The sequence below is a fragment of the Taeniopygia guttata genome, chromosome 3 (assembly GCF_048771995.1).
Source record: "Taeniopygia guttata chromosome 3, bTaeGut7.mat, whole genome shotgun sequence".
Taxonomy (NCBI): Eukaryota; Metazoa; Chordata; class Aves; order Passeriformes; family Estrildidae; genus Taeniopygia; species Taeniopygia guttata.
The window spans coordinates 94954121-94975431 of NC_133027.1; the positions used below are offsets into that span (position 1 = coordinate 94954121).

The window sequence follows — 21311 nt, forward strand, 5'->3', positions numbered from 1 at the left end:
TTTAACCTACAAGAAAGTTACCAAAAATACAGCCAGGGTATTGACTGGAATATGTGGCCCTTGAAGTCTGTAAAGCTAAATTATGTTTGCATGTTTGGAAAGAACTGTATTTTACTAAGACTTTTAAGCAGGGAGATCCATGGGGCACTTCTTTAGAAGTATTTGAGATGTTTGGCTTTGGGATATAGTAAATGACTAAAAATTACTTATTTTTAATGACTTTTAAATGACTTCTTTACTTACATTTCACTCTAGAACTGGAAGTAACCCCAAAATCAGACGCAACAAGATCTGGGGTGGTCAGAATGGTGGTATTCTTGTCTATAATTCTGGTAGGTTTGTTTTCCATGTTTATCCAGAATTGCTTGTGTTATGTGGTATTATATTCATTTATTATACTTTTTGATTTTATTCTTTCCACTCTTCCTTCAATTTTAGGGCTTGGATTTATAGAAGACAATGAAATTTTTGATAACGCAATGGCTGGTGTATGGATTAAAACTGACAGTAATCCTACACTACGAAGAAATAAAATCCATGATGGAAGAGATGGAGGCATCTGTATATTTAATGGAGGAAGAGGTAACTTTTTCCCTTACTGTTTTTCACTGAATGTTCTGGATAAGAGTTAAATTTCAGTTTAAGCAGTGTTCTTTTAAAGTGCTCTTTAGGAACACAGCTCTTGTCTTCTGAAGTGATAAAATACTTACAGCGAACATACCCTAATGCTTTTTAGCCTTAATTACATTAGTAATACTGAAATCTGTGGGAGGCAGAGAATTAATCTCATCCAAGATAACTGTTAGATTGCTGCTTAGGACAGTCCTTTTATCTCATTTGCTTTTGTAAGCTTTGCCATTTCACTGAAACATAGTGTTGGATTCAAGTCAGTCAAAATCATGCACCTGAGCTGTTTAGGTTCTGCCAGACTGTCCAAGATTCAGGGGGAAAAAACCCACAGATCTTTAAGGAATCTTCTATACACTTGTAAATGCAGAAGTGGTCCCTGTCTGAAATCCCCTGACTGTTTTGTGTCCTGATATTAGCTTCTGATATTCTGTAGATAATCACTTGCTCTAAGTGAGCTTTAGTTTTAACTCAGCATTTTAAAGTAATCCTGCCCTATAACAGAAAAAATGCTTGGCTTTGGCAGTTTGTTCATTTTAGAAGACGAGAGAGGTGTTAGAAAAATTAAAGAAAAATTTGGAAAGCAGAAAGACTTCATTTTCTGCAGTGGTGCCTATGATGGCAAATTCCATGCTGTGTACTGAAAAAATACACTTCCAAAATTATACACTGAGAGCTACTTTTAACTGGTGTCATTGATGTCAGTGCTACTGGTGCATATTCTCCAAGTGAAAGGCGTTACTAACAGGATTGTGACACATAAGAGCCTTTGAAAATATTTCATAGAAAGGTTACAGGTCAGGAAATGCTCCCAAGCTCAAATGTAACATTTGTTTGTCTGTCATAGGTCTTCTGGAAGAGAATGATATCTTCAGGAATGCTCAAGCTGGTGTTCTTATTAGCACCAATAGCCACCCTGTGCTAAGGAAAAACCGAATATTTGATGGTTTTGCTGCAGGTTTGTGCTGTTTAAATCAAATTTGGAAGCCTGGAGTGAGCTCTTCACAAGGCTTACTCTAGGTTTCTTTACTCCATGGTATTTAGATGTTTTAAAAGTGATATCCTTCAGTGTATTCTAAAAGTCATTTGAGAATTCAGAACTGTAGTCAGGGTGTATTTTACAGCATGTTGGGAAATGACACATACTCTGTCTTGTAATTTTTTTTTGTGAAATACTTCTCATTATTTTATTTTAGAAGCAATTGGTAAAGTTGTCTAGGATACATTTGTAGTTGATGTGCTGGATGCTCGTATGAATATCTTATCACTGCTCTAAAACCTAGGAAACGGAGAAAATATACATTTTAAAGAGATTTGAATTGCATCTCAAGTTCAACTTTCGCACTCCACAAAGTTGAAAAATTGTAAAAATGAGCATTTCTTTCTCCAAAAGAGATGAAGAATGTTTAACAGTGATTTTTTGCAATTTTACTGTTTAATCATCACAGTTTCATACGATTTGCATTCCATTCCATTCCAACTAAAATTGCATTCTTGAGTTTTCTCCCATCTTTCTTTCAGAAGAAGCAAGTTTTCTGAGAAGAGCCTCTAAAGGTGTTGTTTCAGTGTGGTGGGGGGGAAGGATAGGTTGCTGTCAAGAGCAGTCCTGGACAAATGACTTGGAAGACACGGGTTACTGATAAAAGCTAAGAATTAAAGAAATGAATTTTAGGTGCCCATCTTGAGAACTTTTTTTAAAAGATATTTTTAAAAGGGTAAGGTATGTGCACAAGAACTTTAAAATGTACATTGAAGATGACAGCTCTAATTGCCCAAAAATCATATCCCCATTGAAAATAAACATGGTCATAGTACCATTTTATTATCAGATAAACTAGTAGTGTGTTCCTCCCAGAAACCATGCATGCCAGCTGTAGCTCTTTGAAAGGATTCAACAGCAGCATTTGAACCTCAGTTTTAAAACAAATTACAGTGCAGTTTTGTAGCTATGTCATTTTTCTTTCTTCCCCTTGAGTTGATGATGCTTAAAAAAAACACCAACCAACCAAGCTGTAGATGATGAGAGAGTACAAATGTACAACCAGCAAGGGTTTAACTTTGCCACTCTCTTTTCTCTCCTTTGTTCCCCTGACCCACTGAAGGTATTGAAATAACAAATCATGCGACTGCAACATTAGAAGGCAATCAGATTTTCAACAACCGCTTTGGAGGTTTATTTCTAGCATCTGGTGTCAATGTCACGATGAAAGGTGAGCCCGAGTCGTCCTGGCCTGTGTTTGGTCACTTGTTTGGTGCTGCTGGGTCTTTGCACCCAGTGTGGCACACAGCTGGTACCACCTTAAGTAGAGTTGTGACTTAAGTTTCAGCTGAAGATAATGAGCCACATTGAGCTGTGTTAAGATTTTTAGACAAACAGATGGGTTCAAAGGTAACTTAAAGTTTTGCTGTTACATTAAAACTGTGATCAGCTCTTCTATCTGAAAATCACTTCTGAACCAGTCCTGATCTTTGGCCCATCTCAGACTCCAATTCTAATGTAGTACAAGGGAAAGTATTTTTCCTACATATCCAAAAATGTATTTCCAGTAAAGCAAAATGCCTCAATTGGCTTTTAGGATCTAAAAGCATGAACATTCTCAATCCCAAACATGTTTTTTCAGAAAATATGAACCGTTCACATATATAAAATTCCCTTGTATAATGGTAAAAGTGTGCATCGGACAAGATCCTGTTGGACAAGATGGGAATGATGGTTTGAATGCCAGACAGCTCCAGGAGGTTATTCAAGATGAAAAAGGTTCAGTTTGCAGGAGTTTTATATACTTGCCTGTATCTGTTAAACCCTTTCCTGGGGATGATTTGTGCCTCTTAAAACACAAGCTCTGGTTCCCTGCTTCTCAGCACCTGGGTTTCATGATGACATCACTCAGTGCTCTGATGCTGCTGGGAGTGGGCAGAAAGAACTTTTTGAGATGCACTTTGGCACTAAACAGAAAATCAGATAGTTTAGTAAACAGAGGGGATTATCAAATTCACTGTGCCTTGGACACATCATTGAAGTACTGGAGCTGGTCAGACCTAATTTCCACTTCCCTTGTGTTGGAAAGTATTTTATTCCTAAACTTTCCTGGGGAAAGAGCCATTCTTTTCCTCTTTCTAAAGGGTGTGTGAAAGGCCTTATGGTAAATTAGAAGCTTTCAAACATTGGGTTTCAAGCTCCTCAGCAGAAAACTTACACCTGCTAGGAAGGCTTGTGTGTCTCTTAGCATTTATTAACAGCCAAGTTCAAAAAGTATTTAAATGGAGGCTATCAGGTGTGCAAAGAGGAACAGTGTTACTTGCTTCAGGAGTGCGTGGCACTCTGGGCATGTGGGCATTGAGGATTTTATATTCTTAAATGCCAGAGTTGAAATGCAGGTATAGAATTAATTGTTCCTAATGGGTCCTTTGCTTCAGTGTCTCAAGGAAAAAAAAGAAGTCATTGATCCAGATGTGATTAGTTCAGGATTTTTTTTTCCCCCCCAACAGATAACAAAATAATGAACAATCAAGATGCCATAGAGAAAGCTGTCAGTAGAGGCCAGTGTTTATATAAGATCTCAAGCTACACCAGCTACCCGATGCATGACTTCTACAGGTAACAGGTTCCTTCCCATCACCTACAGCAAGGCTTTCCAAGAAAAACCCCTTTCTCTTCCTACAAGGCCCCTGAAACAGTTGCTGGGTGTGAGTGAACACACATATGTGTGCTCCTCCTCAGCTGCAGTAGAAGAGGATTAATAAGTTCCCATTTTCTGTAATTGACTTTGGGTGTGAGGAAAACAGATATTATTTCTGTGAACCTGAGCCCAGGGCGTTGCACAGCACGACTGTGTTGGTGACACAAGTAACAAAAGTGTGCTGTGAAACCCAAGTTTGGGTAAAGTTCTCAAACTTTACAGTCCTGTGCACCCTCTTTCCTTCAGTGCATTTCTGGCCCTCCAGCCTCCTGGAGCACTGCCCTTGAGAGCTGGTCAGGTTTTGGTTCCTGCCTAACATGCTGCTTTTCCCTCCAGATGTCACACCTGCAACACCACAGACCGTAACGCCATCTGTGTGAACTGCATCAAGAAGTGCCATCAAGGACACGACGTAGAATTCATTAGACATGATAGGTACGTTTCCAGAGGGCGTGGGGCTGCTCCCAGAGCAGGAGGGCATGGCCACTAAGCTGTCTCTCTGTGTTGTAGGTTTTTCTGTGACTGTGGTGCTGGAACACTGTCCAATCCTTGTACGCTCGCTGGAGAGCCTACACACGATACAGATACACTGTATGACTCTGCTCCACCTATAGAATCTAATACATTGCAGCACAACTGAATTCCTTTTCAGAAAGAAAGTCCTGCCATTCTAATGTCATAACTATTAAAACTTTTTTTTTGGAGGAAGTTACACTTGCCCATTTCTGCAGAAAGAGACTGTATTAAAGCGGATGTGTGAGGTGTTGACACTATGGAGCTCAACCTACCAAAAAAGAAAGTGGCAATATGTTGACTCAGGATAACAGAACTGGGCGTTTTAGCATTACTGTGTAAACAAAGACTTTGAAGGGACAGAAGTGAAGAAAAATAAGCTGCAATTTTGTACAGATACCAACTTCTGAGAGCTGGTGTTTTTACAAGTAGCATTGAAACGCAGTCCAATTTGCAGTAGTACTATTCTGTAGACAAGCAGCATTCTTTGTTGCTGCCTTTATGGACATGGGTACCAATCGCTTTTGTAACATGGTAAAAATGTGAGCTAGCACTTCTGCATTTCTTTTGATTTTTTAACATTTATTCAGATTGAGAAATATGATTTTAATGCTTTAATCTCATGTAGTTTGTTTCTAATTTCAAGCAAAAAATCTTATTGTACTTGAATGTGTCCTGTTTTGTTAGCACACCTAGACTTGCTGTAACTGTACTCATGTCCCAGTATGTACGTTCTTTCTATGAAAGAGAAAACACTAATCTTAAATTATATCCAGCAATTTTTCTGGTGTCCTCTGAAGTTAGAATAATCTCCTCCCCTGCCCCAGCAATAGTCTACTCAAACCACCCTAACAAAAGAAAGAAAAGCGAGTGTTTTAATGAGACTTCCTAGACTATAATGCACTATAAAACAAAGTACCCATGTAACTAAGTTTTGTGAAAGAAATTTTACTATGTTTTAAAGTACACAGTAGAAAGTCTCCTCAAAACAGTCTTGTATTTTACTCTGTTCATAGTTTTTTTTGAACAGTCTGGACATTACTTACATAACCTGCTGGAAATCACAGCAATTTCCTGCTCTAATGAAGCTGAGACAAGTATATATACAGCCCTATACAGTTTCATAGCTTTTTTCCATTTATGTGTATTGGTGACAGTGGGTAATCAACAGCCTGAAAGTGTATGCATGTACCATAACATCTAGACTTAATATATTGTGGAGTACTCAATAACCATTATGTAGAGGGTAGGTATGAATTAAAGGGTTTAATTTCCTAGGAAAGACAATGGAAAAATGGTCATTTTTAAAAAATAAAGTTTATTAGATCATAACGTTGTCTGCTCCCACCTTCTTGAGAAACTGTGCAAGTTCTAAAGCCGGTCAATCATCGCCATGAGTTTCCGAACTGCATTTGCATCACATGTTGTTCCATCCACCACCTGGCACAGGTACCTGAGGGAAATAACCACCTTTACCGACAGGGACACCGAGGGGCAGAGCTTAAGATTGCCATTCTCCAAAGGCTTTAGGAGACATGGATGCTGGGCCTGGTGTGAAGGCTGCCAGTGGCAATCCCCAACACCTCTGTGTGCAAATTCAGACTGGCAGAGTGACCCAAGGCTTAAAATACTGCTTATATGTCTGCCCTCCCATAGTACTCCCTCCCCCAAAAGGTTCACAGAAGTAGCTGTAACTGCCCCTCATGCTGTAAATGAGCAAAGGCCACTGCCCAAATATTAAGACGGGCTGCTATAAGCCATTTGCAACTTAGATGCAGAAACCCAGAGCCTTACCTAAATATTCTCAGTGAGATGGTTGTTTTTTCAAACTCTTTGGCTTTTCTGTGCCCCTTCTGAATGACTTCTTCTGGAATATCTGCAAGTCTTGCCGCGTTGAAGCCATAGCTCTTTGGGCAGGCTCCTTCAATGAACTTGTACAGGAACGTAATTGTTTCCTGGCTTGGATCCTCACTCTCATTTTCAACCATACATGCCTGGGAAGAGCATAGTTAGAATTTGCAATATTGACCTGCAGCCTAAGAAACGCATGGGACATCATGTCCTGTTCCCAAAACACGTGTTTCTCGGGGCAGAAGAGCACAGAAAAGCAGGAGAAACCCCAGCAGGGGAAAGCCCATCCTCACACACGTACCATGTGGCCCAGGCGCACGGCCCCGCGGTGGGAATAATCCTCCACCAGGGAGTGGTAGTGAGTGGAGAACAGCGTCCGGCACTGGATCCTCTCGGCCAGCTCCTGCACCACGGCGCTCGCTATGGCTGTGCCATCAAACGTGGCCGTGCCTCTGCCTGGGGACACAAGGGGCACAGTAAAGTCAGTCCATAGCTCACGTGCTGCTGGGGAGACAGACACCCTGCAGACAAATGCAGCAAGGCATTTGCAGTGTGTGTTTGTTCCCCTCCCCGCTGTGTGCAAGACAAACAAACAGCAGTGAGGGGTGAGAGCCACCAGCACCAGGGGAAGGTGACCTGGCTGTCGGCCCCATAACAATCACCCTTTCCTGCACTGCAGAAAAAAGATGTTTCTGCTCTCCTGGGGTTTGCTGCAAGTAATTATGCAAAGCAAATGCAGGAAACCACAGCTGGAAATAAAATACCAATGACTGGGAGTGGGAGGTGGTGATGAGTTCACAAGGCACCCAAGATGTGTTCATGTTGGAGAGGCTGAGACATCAGTTAAACACCAGCTTCATTAGGATGAAACTGGCCCTGTGTACTTGGCTGCCATTCAGACAGCCCAAAAACCTTGCAGCCAGTCTTTCATCCCTCAGATTTAGCTTCCATCTATTACAAAATAGTCTAATTACCCAGTTCATCCACGAGAACAAGGGAATGCTCTGTTGCATGCTGCAGAATGCTGGAAGTCTCGCTCAATTCAACAAAGAAGGTACTTTCACCTTTAAAGGAAATGACAAAAAAAAAAGCTGTGAAGTAGTCAAAGATTTGAGAACCACAACTAAAACCTCATTTAATCTGCACAAGAATCTTGGTTAAGCTAAAGTGAAACTCAATAGCAAACTGAAGATGAACAAAAACATGACACTTTTTTCCAGTGTGAAAACGGCAGGTTCCCATTCACCAGAAAAAACAAGTTTTGGTTCCTGCGGAGTACAGATATAGGCACAAGCACAATTAATTAAGTTTTCAGGGAACACACCTAATTACTTTTAATAGCACCAGTTAAAAGTAACAGCTGGACAAAAAGAGGGGCACAAAGGCTAACATGGGGAGAATTTTTGTCCCTTTCTTGCTCTGAATGCACAGGACAGGCCGAAGGTGTGTGTGGCTTTCTAGTAAAAAAACAGGCAGAAAATCAAAGACAGAGACTGGAATTAATGGTTTGGTTGTGATGTCAGGAGGGAACTATTTGGGTAATAAAGGCTTTATTTGTACGTTCTCTCCTCAAATGAAGTATGACAAAAGCAATATTCTGCTGCTAAGGCTCAAGGATCTCATTGGAGTTTCAGCAACCCAGATAATACAAGGCCTGAAATTTACACCTGAAATTTGTTTTAGCAGATTCTGAGCAGAAGTACACATTTATTCACACCCTTCCACATGATAAACCCACACTTATAAAAAGTTGGGATTTACTTGTTCTTTGTGGAGATCATTACAAATAATCACAAGTAGCAGCAATTAATGCAATTTATTCCATTAAAGGGCATTTATTTCCTGTACACATGCTGCATGAGCACTGCTTTGCTCTAACATAAGTTTTCTAACATGAATTATTAAGCAGCATCCACCAATCCTGACTTTCTGCATTTATTTAAAGAAATTACCAAGATTTAAGGTTTTTAACAATATTTAAGAATAACCATTTATTCAGAAAATAAAGCCTTAAAATTTTATTACTGAAAAAATTAGCTTCATAAAAGTCCTGCTGACATCCATTACAAAGTGACTGCTGTGGAACAACTTCTCCTGTGCTTTCCTATCTACACTGTGCAAACAAATGCATCAGGAAGAGATTTCAAAGCTCCTTTGCAGTGTTCACCCTCCTCACAATTTGAAATGTCAAATCAGAATAGTCCTCAGTTAATTTAAAAAAAAATTGAAAATGCTACATTTTGCTAGACCACAACACATGAAAGAAGGGCCCTTCTCGTCTCTACCATAAGCATTTAAGTATTTTTCCACACTTCTGATTTCTTCCTGTATTGAAAGTAAATAAAATGGAGATGAACTGGCCTAAGAAAGCCTTAGTAACATTCTCTAGCGGCAAAGAAAAGCCTTGATTTGGAGAAGTGTAAATATTTTCTTTAATTAAGAACTTGTAATGATTAATTTCCAAATTCTTTCTGTGCAATAAGTTCAGTGGGCTTAACTCCTTTCATATTCACTGACCCATATTTTTCAGCAGAGAGATCACAGAAAACCTGTGCTCTCCTTAATGAGCAGTGATACTACTCTTACCCCAACAATCATTTTATTTTTCTAGCCCAGTGGCACATTGCCCATCTCCACTGGCAGACTTTACCATTCCACTTGTGTCATCCTCCACTTGTGTCTCCTTCTCCATTAAAGGAACTAAATACTCCCAAAAACTGTCAACTACTACTTCCAAGAAGGACATCTGCCTCTCCTGCTCATCAGAAGAAAACAGATTTCAAACATAAGGCATTCTGATTGAAACAAGGGACTACTATAGACCTTACAAGGTACAAAAACAACTCCTGTACAACAGCTGCCCCAACATCACTGTCTTATTTCAGAACACTTACAAAAAGGTATCAGTGAGAGCAGAATATAATCAATTCTAAAAAAAAGATGTTCCTCAGACTTACATCCAGCTGGGAGTTAGGCTTTTCATATTAAAATGCATAAGGAAGTGATCCCGTGCGTCTGTCAAAAATCAAACGGACGCACACATGAAAAAAATAAAGCCTAAGTACAATCCTGTCTCCACTCTGAACAACAAAAGAGTGCCCAGCTCTCCCTGCAATATATTGTCCCCTTCCTAACTTGCCACTCGAGGCAAGAGCAGGAAGTTGGTGCCAGCATCCCTGTGTGCAGCTGTGTCAGGCACTCACCAGCCATGATCCTGTCGGAGGCGCCGAGCCGCGTGAACACGCGGTCGATGGGTGTGAGCCTGCAGGCTTCTGCGGGCACGTAGCAGCCCAGCTGGGCCATGACCACCAGGAGACCAGCCTGCACAGCAAACAGGGACATTCACATTGGCACTGGTGCTTGCAGCTTCAGTTCACACACACAGCGAGGGCATGAAGCTGTTTCCCCTAAAACAGGGACTGGAGTACATAAAGCTTCCCGCTGCTTTAACAGCTCCAGGCTGCAGCAGCAGCATCTCAGGCATGACTGAACTACTCTGAAAGCCTTCAAAACACAAATTATCACAGCAAGCAGTGTTTATAAAGCAACCTCCCTGCTGATCTCTAGTTTCATCTTGTTCAACCTGCAGCAGCATCTTTTGCTAGCTGATGCCAAGTCCTGGGTAAGTCTCTTGGAAAAGAGAAATGATACTCTATCACTTCTTCCCAACCAACTCTCCTGGAACAAATAAAACTTATCCATCCCTAAAGCAGAAAATCTCTCTGAACATGAGCAGTTTCTACCAGCCTGTGCAATTGCTGCACACCATGAAGGCCACTTCTGGGACCTCCTGTGACACCCATGACAGCCAGGCCCTGTAATTCCCTTACCCAAGCCCCAGAGGTACCCTAGGACACATGACAATCACCTGTCTCATGAGAGTAGATTTGCCACCCATGTTTGGGCCTGTTACCAGCACACAGGAGGCCTCACTGCTGCTGCCTTCATCCTTGATGCCTATCACGATGTCATTGGGAATAAAATCATCCCCAAAGAAAGTTTTTGTGATGCATGGATGGCGGGAATTTCTAAGTTCCAGGAAGGGACGAGCATTATCCCTTGGCAGCAGGATTTCAGGTCGGCACAGAGGTCCATCACCACCTTGACTGTAGTGAGCAAGGGACATCAAGACATCTAGAAAATTAAGAGAAATTCCAGTCAGTCACACTTTCAAATTTCTTCATACACTGGAATTCATTTACTCATTGAACATTAATTTTGTAGAAACAATTTTCTATTTTACTCCATTTTCCTCATGAGAGAAATACCCACGAAGGGCTCCAGAACAAGTAAAAGGTGGGAATATTTACAGTGTCTTCCTCATTCCTTCCAGATTTCTACAGATGTCATTATAAAAATGCTCCTACATAGTTTTTTTAGTTCAAAAGTCTTTAAAATCCACATCATTTAATTTTAAAAGTACATGTATAAAATACTACTTTATTGCATTGGTTTTTCATTTAGAACAAGTAAGGAGGAAATCAGCTTCTGTGACAGTGAATTACTTTGTGAAGAACCCTAATTCTGCTTCAAAGTTGCCAGAGGAAAACTGTGCAAATATTAAAACTCTGTGTGTCCAGCAGGAAACAGCAGCACAAGACCCCTCAGTTAGATGAGCCCCAAGTTTCTGAAAGCTGATCACCTACACAATGAGACTGTTCATAATTTTAGAGGCTTTATGTACACACATTACAGCTGAGCCTGGACACTGAATTCCTCTCTGCTGGGAGCCAATTCAGCACTTGCCCTGAGCTGTGGTGTAGCTGATGTGACTGCTTCTCAGCTCTCCCAGCAAATCCATTCCCAGCCAACACTCCCTGCCCGCCTGCCCTCCCTTTTCTGCTCTAGTGGCATTCAGAGAGTGCTTTCATTTTTCCCTGGAACAAAGACATCCCAGAGTGCCTCATCTTAGTAGAAAATCCACAGAAGTATGCCAGTCCTGAGAAGGGAATACAGGAGATTGTTCTATCCCAGAAATTTAAGGAGGATTTGGGGAAGCCTTCTTAGTAGACTACCTTCTTCAGGGCTTGACACTGAGCACTTTTATTTTTAAAGGATGGCCAGAAAGCATCCTGCTCAGATGGAAAGGAATTTACCAGCAGGTTAGATTTTTACACCTCCATTTAATAAGAAGCTACTAATCCACACACAAGGCTCTGGAAGCAGTGAGGCCCAACAGGCTACACCAAACTGGGAGAAACACTTGGCTGCACATCTACAGCCACACAACAGGAATGGAGAAATAGCTTGCAAACATCACAAGGCCCAGCAAATGTCCTGCTATTTAGCAACAGGAAGGAAAGAAGGGAATCACTGTTAATTATCAAATTGTTACCACAACCAAGAACTTTCAAATGACAAGAGCTGGACTGAGCTTCCCCAGACCAGATTTCATCAGCACAAGGGGCAGTTTTACTGTGTGTCAGAAGGAGGCAGAGCTCTTACCCAGCACAGCAATGCACTCCACAGCTGTCTGCCAGTCCTTGCTGTTCTTGGCAAAGTTGTAGAAGAGGCGCCTCATGCAGTCCTTGAGGGCGGCGTCACGGCGCTCCTCGGCGTTCACCATCGCAGCCAGCATCTTCTCTATCTCCTTGGTCCAGTAGCGCTTGTAGCCCTTCCTGCTGGACCTCAGCTCGTATTCCTCGGGCAGGTTGCGGGATATGACACTTTCTGGGATTTCCATCTGGTACCGGTTCTTGCCTGTCCCCCAGTACTGCACGGATTTGGACCCGAGCAGCTTGCGTTGCTTATCCAGGTACGTCCGAAGATCCTCCTCGAGAGCTCTGATATCCTCCAGTGCTCTGTCATAATCAGGATCAAAACCTAGCTTGGGGGTGATGACCCCTGTCTTCCGAGCCTGGTTGTGATCAAAGGCAGTGTCCCACCTTGTGAGCTCTGCACTCAGGTCTGGGAAGCGGCCATCGGGATTTCTGGCTTTGCAGGTGACCAGCTGCTTCAGGACTCTGGATTTGAAGTCACTGGCAAACTCCTCCATGAATTCGACAATTTCATTCATTATTTTGAATCCCTCCAGGGTAGACAGAAAGTCAGCAATTTTTTTTTTGCTGTATTTGAGTTCTTCATAGAAGATGGCCCTGCTGTCAGGATGGTTCTGACTTTTGAGTGGTGACCCAATGCTGTGAATTTTGCTGAGCAGTCTTTCAAGGTCAGGCAGTTTCTTGAGGTACTCACTGACTTCAGACATTTTATCTGGCACTGCCAGGAGGTCCTCAACAGCATCCAAACGATCATTGATGGATTTAGGGTTACAAAGTGGAGCGCAGAGCCACTGTTTCAGGAGTCGCTTCCCAAATGGTGTACAGCAAGAATCAATCCTCTCCAACAAAGTACCTTCTGTGCTTCCATTGGTTCCATTCTGCAGGACTTCCAAGTTCATCAGGGTGACTCCATCCAGCACCATCCGCTGGCCAGTTCTGGCAAACGAACTGCTTGAACTCATGTCTTTTGCAGTAGCAATATCCACAGGGACATATTCCTCAAAGTTTGCCTGTGATAACAGCTCCTGATCAATCAGACATCTTTTGAGATAGAAGACACATCCGCCAAGAGCTGACAAAGCTAATTCACTGTTTTCACCAGGAGTTAATCCCAGGGAGTCACTCTCTGAAGTCAGAGATTTGATTACAGAGGGCAGAGAACATCCATTTTCAGAATTCTGCTTCTCCTTGAAATATCCTTCCTCAAGAAGGACTTTTAGTGTTTTAGATGCATTCCAGAACTGGGAACCCGAGGTCAGCCCTTCCTGAATGCAAGAAACAAGTGAGCCCTTCAGTATCTTCTGTGTGTCCACAGACAGGTTGCCCTTCTCAAACAGCACCTGCACAGGGGTGTAGTGAGCTACCAAAGTCCTAAACCTGGAGCAGTGGCGGTCGTCCGGGAACTGGCCAACATGGAACTTCCCCATGGAGGTGTCAACGAAGCAGACCCCGTAGACACGCGTCCCGGCTGAGTCCTCCTTCTCCTTCACGGACAGCAGGAACTTGCTGTGGTTCTCAGAGGGGTCACAGTCCATGACGCTGTAGGTCTTGGTTCCCTTGGTGATGATCCTGCAGATCTCCCGGCGCACCACCTTGTCAAACTTGGTGGACTGGCCCTTGGACTTGCAGCGTGCTTCCATCATTTCAGGCGTTTCCGTCTGCTCCACGCGCGCCACCTTGTAGCCCTTCTGCACCAGGACGTCGGAGAATCGGCCAAACGCAGTTTCTGGAAAACCTGAGTGGGCCCAGGTGCCCTTCATAAAGATCAGGCCCAGCTCATTGACGCCGGTGACTGCGTCCATGTGATACAACTCATAGAACTTTCCGACCTTGTAGCAAATCACAGCATCAAAGTTTTGGCTCTTGAGCTGCCACCACCTGCGCACGCCCGGCGTGCACTTGTTGAGGTAATCCTCGGGCACGTACAGAGTACAGGGGTCGTAATCGGGGTCACCCTGACGCCTCCTGTGCGCATCTCTCCTCTTCCCTTCTTGCAGCCAGTCAAGCTTCTCATGTTCCCACACTGAGAAGCCACCAGTGGCTCCACTGGAAGCATTTGCTTGAGATTCAAAACTTTCAGGTGCTGCAAACGATGTCAGCTTAGACTTGGCTTCTGAAGAGACTGTTGCTGCTCTTTTGGGTGTTTCAGAACATTCATTTCCCAAGCTACTCCTTTTAGCAGGCTTTTTCACCTCTCTTCTCTTTCGTTTAGCAGGGACTTTTATGGGGCTCTCTGCAACACTCTCTGCCTCTGTCTCTGTGTCAGAAGACTCATTTTCATCCACCCCACTACTGGCTTCCTCACTGCTTGCTGCTTCTTTCCCATCAGGCTTGAACTCCACATCAGAGCCATCATGGTCACTGTCAGAATCCAACACTCTCCTTCTCTTGGTTTTCACAGCTCTCTCCCTGCTCATCAGTCGCTTATTGCTTTTCACGTCCTCCTCGCTATTGCAGTCTTCACTGTTCTCTGATGCATTTTCACTCATCTCCTGGAAAAATAAATTATTTTGTTTGTAGATAATTCTGGCTACAAAGATTCTGCTGCATAAAGAAGTGGAAAAATGTGCAATAACACAGTACTTATGATGCTTCAAGCAAGAGACAGCAGAGTCACAGCCAATTCCATCTTAACAGATCTCAGTTTTTTTCTGGATAACTAACTGCTACTGGCCAGTGAAATAATTACTCTTATTTGTGTTCTTTAGAGACTCATTCATTACTGTGCTGATGTGATGCTGATGAACAAAGCATTTAAACTACACAAAAAAGAATATGGCATATGTAGGAGAAAGAAAAGCAACTTCTAGCCAGCAGTGGAGGGACTGTAGTGAGTACAAAGTGCCACTGCACACAATGCCTGGAGTGGCATTGAGGACCTGTCCCTCAGGGCACTGTCACACTAGAAACTGAGTAGATGAGCTAAGGGAAAACACCACCCCACTGACAGTTTACTCATACCATTCCTCTCCAAAGAAATCCATCCCAAGGCATATGGTGCTACTGAAATTATAGCTGAATCAAGACAACATAAATACAGTAGAATAAAACATCACTTTTTAGTTACTCCACCAAGACTGCTGTTAACAGTGCAAGAACTGGTATTTTAATGCTACTCCACAAGATGAGGGTGGGCTCCAAAAATTCAATTTAATGCCTTAGATGAAAGCTATAAATGTATACATTAAGACACAGTAAAACTTCAGATCAAACTTAGGGCAACTTGGACTATGAATAGCAGATAGAGAAGATAAAATGATGCGTGAGAAAAAAGCATTTCTGAGTGAAAAAGGAAAGTGATGAGTGAAGAGAGTCAGAGAAGTTAAGTAGATTCTGAGGTCAGTCCTTACCATACAGGACACCAAACAGACTTGTCTTTCCAACTAGAAAAGATGAGAGACCAGCATATGACCTGACAACACAGAAGCAGTACAAAAAAAGACAAATGGATACATATGTGTGCCAGATTAACGAGGAGATAAGCTGTGATTACTGTACCAGAGAATTGCAGAATATTCCATGCTTAGCTCCAAGTCACAGCTTCTAAGTTCTAACAATATTTCTGCAAATGACAGCAATTAAGAAACATTTTACCTCTATTTCTTCCTCTTCCTCCTCTGTGTCTGAAGGCTCATTGCATACTGCCAGTTCAAGCCTCTTGATTTTATCCTTCTTCATGGCATCATCTGCCAGCACCATGGCTCTTTTAATTTCAGGCTTTGTGCTGTAAAACATACCTCCCTTCATCGTCTCCCCGTCGGATGAACCTGTAAAGAACACAGATTTGTTAAGAACAAATGCCAAATGCTAGACTTAATATTTGTTAAGTCTAGAATTTAGCCAGTGTTCATAGTCCACTTTTAAATGTATTCAGACAACTAACATTCATATTCAGATAACTAAACTTCTGTGCTGCTACCACTCATTCCCACCACATCTTAAATACAGCAACCTATCACTCCTTCATCCTGATGAACTACCCCTGGGGAAAGAATACACATTCACAAATGAAATGCCTACCTCCATGAACACTTGAAGAATTGCTTCTATTTCTGTAACTCATTAGCATACATGAGCACTCCTAGGCTGAGCTCTGACTCACACTGACTGTAGTTAGCACTGAATTCAACTCCGGCAGTGCAGCAGACAGACCTGACTGAGACCACGGGGCTGTTTCAGCAATGGCAGGTAAGTTCAGCCACAGTTATCTTCACTTTCTAGGCACAAGCCAGCTATGGCACAGACCTCAAAGCTCTGCTGGCCTCCAACTGCTGCTCTAAGAGCAGCCCCAGCCCATTAGCCAGATTAGCTGATGGCCAATCACACTGGCCACTCAGCCTGACACTGCAGGGCAGTGAACAAAGCCTGCTATTAATAACTGCTCCATACCCTCCTCCTCCTGCACAGCCCCTCCTGCCACCACCTGCACGCAACACAAACCCAAAGCCAGCCAATCCACAGACTGATTTCAGATCCTTTTCCCCACTCTTGTGAATCCCATCACTGCTTCAGCTCTAAACCAGTGGCAGGCAAAGGCAGCAGACTTGGAGGAGGCCAAACACCCCAGAAACAACTCAAACAAAATCCTTACTCACAATCAACTCCGAGTTTGCAGTAGCAAAGCAGGGAGTTACAAGTAGCTGCTTCTACAGCACAAAGGCAACACACTAACAATCCAGATCTCCCCTTTGCTTTTCCAAATGCAATGAGGCAGTCTAAAAATATTTTGCATTAATATTAAATGCAACTGAACAACGTCAGAAGAACAATCTCATATAGTTGAGCTGCACGCTCAAGGGTGCAACACCTGCATATTCACCTAACCAGCTGCTATGCACCTCCATTTCTTCATGCCCACCTGTTACAGGTCTGGCCCTGTGCTGTCCACATTTACTCAGGTACAAAAAATAACACAACCCAAGAAACCTATCAAATTTCTTACCCAAAGACTCTAACACCTTTCCTTTGTATACAAAGATGCTTTTTGTTTGAATTTAAAGCAAACCAGGTATTTTAAATATTTTTACTCTGTTCTGCATTCAACACTTCTCCTGTGACAGATCTGTGTATCTGTGCTTAAACTTCATTATGGTGATTTTTTTTTTGGTAAACAAATTCCCCTTACCTGTATTTGCTTCTACATGCAACTACAAGCTCTCACAATATTTTGATTGTTTTTAAATACTTTCAGGAAAGATACATATAACCATGGACCAATTTACTTGCAATAAATTATAATAACACTCATGACAATAACATTACCATTTTAATTAGAAACTATGGCTGATGTGCAGTACACTGAAGTACAGAGACAAAAATGTGGCCACATGGTCACAAGATGGAACTCTGACTCTAAAGAGGGAGAAACTATTTAAATTCAGTCTTTTTCAGTGACACAAGCAAATCCTACAGGGCATCAGAAATACTGTATTACATATGAAGTATCTGACTAACAAGACAGTTTACAGACAATTATTTAGTTTTCAGCAACAGTAAAATTATGAAAAAAAGGGGAAAACTGATTATGTTTATTTAAAAAGTGAGATTTATTATGCAAAACATTAACTCTTCATTACATTTGATTTGCACTAGTTAGCCATGCCATTTCTTCAGTATCACAAACACCAACTCTGATCTGTAACTACAAGCACTGTCCTCACCAACACTCAATTCTCAAGTTAAATATTCTATTTAGAAAACTGCTGCACTGCTGAGAAGCAACACTTCTGCAGCAGAATTCATTTTATTCACCCAATATCCTGGACCTAGCCTTTTAATTGTGGACATACTGCAGTTCCTAAATAGCTGCTTATAAAACGGGTTTGACACTCCTAATATTTTAAGGATATTAGGGCTAAAATTGGAAATACTGGATTTATCTTTTACATCATTTTTATACTGAAATAAAGAAAATATCTCCAAAATCAGCAAGCTTTAAGTTTGCTTAATTAGTTGTTCTAATCCAATAAACAAAAGGGCTTAGTGTTCTATGTTTCAAGAATTGTATCAACACAAATGAACCTGTAACCCTCAAAAATTTGTCTCTTACAAAGCACAAAGCATGCTCAATTCTACTCTTGGTTTTGCTGCTCTTTCTCTATGGAGAATAATATATCCTATATTCCAAAACAAGTGTCATATTTCCATTTCAAACAGTTTTGTTTCTGTCTCTTACCTTTATATGGCTTCAGGTATTTAACACTGATCCAACCCCTTGTAGGGCTGTCATCAAAGAACTGCACGTGGACACGAGTGGCTTTTCCTTTTCCTCTGAGAATTGTTCTTTCAGTGGGGTGGTTGTATATGAGACATGGCCACCAGGGATAACCCTCCATCTTGGCCCACACCAAGTCCCCAGGAGAATACTCACAGGAGACACTGCAGAGACAACAAATGTGTCATTTAAGGAACACAAACATTTGGAACAGCTCTCTTCATAAATGTCACTGCACACTGCTGCTAAGCATTTTGCCCTCTTATGGTCTTTGGAAGCCTCCCAGGGGGTGCAACCTGGATTACACAGTTCTTCCATACCACCACCAATGCCTGTCCTAAACTTTTTTTATTTGCTCCTCCGAGTTCTGCTGGATTCCCACAGGGACAGAGCTTTATCATAGCATAGTTTGGGTTCAAAGGGACCCTAAAGATCACCTAGTCCCAACCCCCTGCCACGCACAGGGACACCTTTCACTATCTCAGGTTGCTCAGAGCCCCATCCAGCCTGGCCTTGAACACTTCCAGGGACGGGGCATCCACAGCTTCCCTGGGCAACCTGTGCCAGTGCCTCACCAACCTCACAGTAAAGAATTTCTTCCTAATATCTAATTAGACCTACTCTCTTTCAGTTTGAAGCCATTCACCCTCGCCCTGTCACTACATGCCCTTTTCCTGTAGAAATTAATTTTCAACCAGGCACCTAAAGAAAAGAGTAAGACTTAAAAAACCCCTCAGGCTACAAAAAATGAATAAATAAAAAACTCTACCTGCACTGCAAATCACCTGATGCAGCTTTTATTTTCTCTCTCCTCCTTCCCACAGGAGAAGGAGAGAGCAATTTCACCTCAGCCACTGCTGCAGTCCCACAGATGATGGCTGAGGACACTCCTGCAGGCTGTGGCCCAACAACCAGTGACACTCAGTTTGCTGATATGTGGCACACTTGCCATCTCTTCAGCACAAGAGAGACATGGAGCTCTTGGAGCAGGTCCAGCAGAGAACAACAAAGATGATTATGGGAATAGAGCTTGTCTCTTAAGAGGAAAGGCTGAGGGAGCTGGGCCTGTTCAGCCCCGAGGAGAGATGACTGAGAGGGGACTTGATCAATATGTATAAATACCTAACTGAGGGGTTGCCAAGAAGACGGAGCCAGGCTTTGCTTGGTAATACCAAGCATTAGGACAAGAGACAAAGGGCACAAAGTTCCACCAGACCACAAGGAAGAACTTCTTGGCTGTGTGTGTGACTGAGCACTGGAACTGACTGGCCAGAGAGGTGGAGTGTCCCTCACCGGAGATGTTCAAAACTGAACACAATGCTGCGCCATGTGCTCTGGGATGACGCTGCTCGAGCAGGGGGCTGGGCCAGATACCCCACAGTGGTCCCTTCCAGCCTGACCCACTGTGTCATTGAACGATACAGCATGGAAAGCAAATTTGAAACACAATACGACACCACTTCCAAAGAGCAGAACGCCGTCCCGCAGATATCCCGGTGTCCCGCCGCCCAGCCCCGCCGGGAGCACAGGCCGCTGCGGGCCAGCCGCGGGCCCGGCCGGGAGCACAGCCAGGGAATGCCGCGGGCTGAGCAGCGACGGGGCGACACGGGCACCCCGGGGGTGCCGCTCGCACCGCCGGCGGCTGCGGCTCCGTCCCGCCCCCCCTTGCCGCCCCCCTCCCGCAGGCCGCGCTCCGCGGCCTCCCCGTCCCCGCCGTACCTGGGGGCCTTGGCGGCCGCGCCGCCCCCCGCGCCCTTCTCGCCGTTCTCGCCGCGCCGCGCCGCCGCTCGGCCCGCCCCGCCCGGGGGGCTGCCGGCGGCCTGCAGCCCATTCCGCTCCCCCGAGGAGCGGCGGCGGGGCTCGGCGCGGGGCTCGCTGCCGGCCGCCGGCGGCGGGGCGGCCCTGGGGAAGAAGCGGAGCAGGGTGCTCTGCCGAGACATGGCCGCGGCGGGAACCGCGCCGCCCTGCGCGCCAAACCCGCGCTGCCCGCGCGCCGCCCCGCCCCGCCCCGGCCTTGGCGGGAAGCGCTGAGGGACGGGCCCGGCCCGTGGGTCCCCGTTGTCCCGGGCTGCTGCAGAACTGGGACGGCTCGAAACTACCGTGAGAAGGACGTTCGGCGATGGCTGATCTTCGCATGCTTCCAGTCCTAATCAACAGGGAAGGGGATTTAACCCGTGAAACGGCAGCTGATGAGCAATCCCTTAGTGATGTCAAATTACTTGTGGGTAGGGTTACCTTGTGAAGGTTTAGGGCTCGAAGTGATCTCCCACCTTAGGGGAGGTTAACAAAGCCTAGGGAGAAGGATGTGCACCTGATAGCGGCCACGAAGAATGAAAAATTTATGGGCCACAAGGACATTTGGCGGGACCCCAAAGATAAGGAAGAAACTAATAAAGACATCTCAGCAACTGTGCTGAACCATCTCCAACTGGGTAAAATGTAATTCTGGCAGGGGGACATGGTGACCATCATCTCACCAAGGCACAGACCCAAGAAACTACTGACCCAAAAGAAGGGAAAGATTGAGTATGGGACTAGTCAGCAGGAGAAGCGAGACAATCATTAATAACCAGAAGATAGAATACTAATTAATAAGAAAACTATGTAACTTTTAGCCAGTGAACATTAATGCCTTTGTTTACTAAAATGTATAAATATTTAAAGGTTTTGGTAGTTTTTGTGCTGGCATTGTGGCTTTGCCACCCAGCACCCTTTTCTGTGCTGAACTGTGAATAAATCAAACGCCTCAACTCCGTGTGTGGATTGGCCTCTCGCATGCCAAGTCAAAAATATATTTTGAGACAACAGCTACTGCCCCCAAACCCCTTTCCCTGCCTGCCATGGGGCCACAGTGTGTGTTATGGTCAGTGGTGTGACAGCATGAGCTGGAGCCTTCCCAGAAAAACATCCTCAGGGAAGGAGAAGTTG

At 43.8% G+C, this 21311-nt stretch overlaps 2 protein-coding genes across 3 annotated transcripts in view; one reads left to right on the forward strand and one right to left on the reverse strand.

The window, feature by feature from the left end:
- Positions 1-6152, forward strand: part of FBXO11 (F-box protein 11) — a 70787-nt gene extending 64635 nt beyond the window's left edge. For both annotated transcript variants that reach the window (XM_030268860.4, XM_030268861.4), the window contains exons 17-23: positions 256-332; positions 439-582; positions 1475-1585; positions 2730-2837; positions 4117-4225; positions 4644-4742; positions 4818-6152. In XM_030268860.4, the coding sequence (XP_030124720.1) occupies positions 256-332; positions 439-582; positions 1475-1585; positions 2730-2837; positions 4117-4225; positions 4644-4742; positions 4818-4947 (778 nt within the window). In that variant the 3' untranslated portion in view covers positions 4948-6152. The remainder of the gene's footprint in view (positions 1-255; positions 333-438; positions 583-1474; positions 1586-2729; positions 2838-4116; positions 4226-4643; positions 4743-4817) is intronic.
- MSH6 (mutS homolog 6) lies at positions 6119-20480 on the reverse strand. The gene is made up of 10 exons (XM_030268858.4): positions 20103-20480; positions 18345-18547; positions 15764-15936; positions 12117-14661; positions 10540-10805; positions 9875-9992; positions 7646-7735; positions 6973-7127; positions 6615-6814; positions 6119-6273 (listed from the first exon to the last, which is right to left on the reverse strand). Exons 1-10 carry the CDS (start codon positions 20321-20323, stop codon positions 6192-6194), a joined length of 4053 nt encoding a protein of 1350 aa, XP_030124718.4. The 5' UTR covers positions 20324-20480; the 3' UTR covers positions 6119-6191.
- Between the last annotated feature and the right edge of the window lie 831 nt (positions 20481-21311).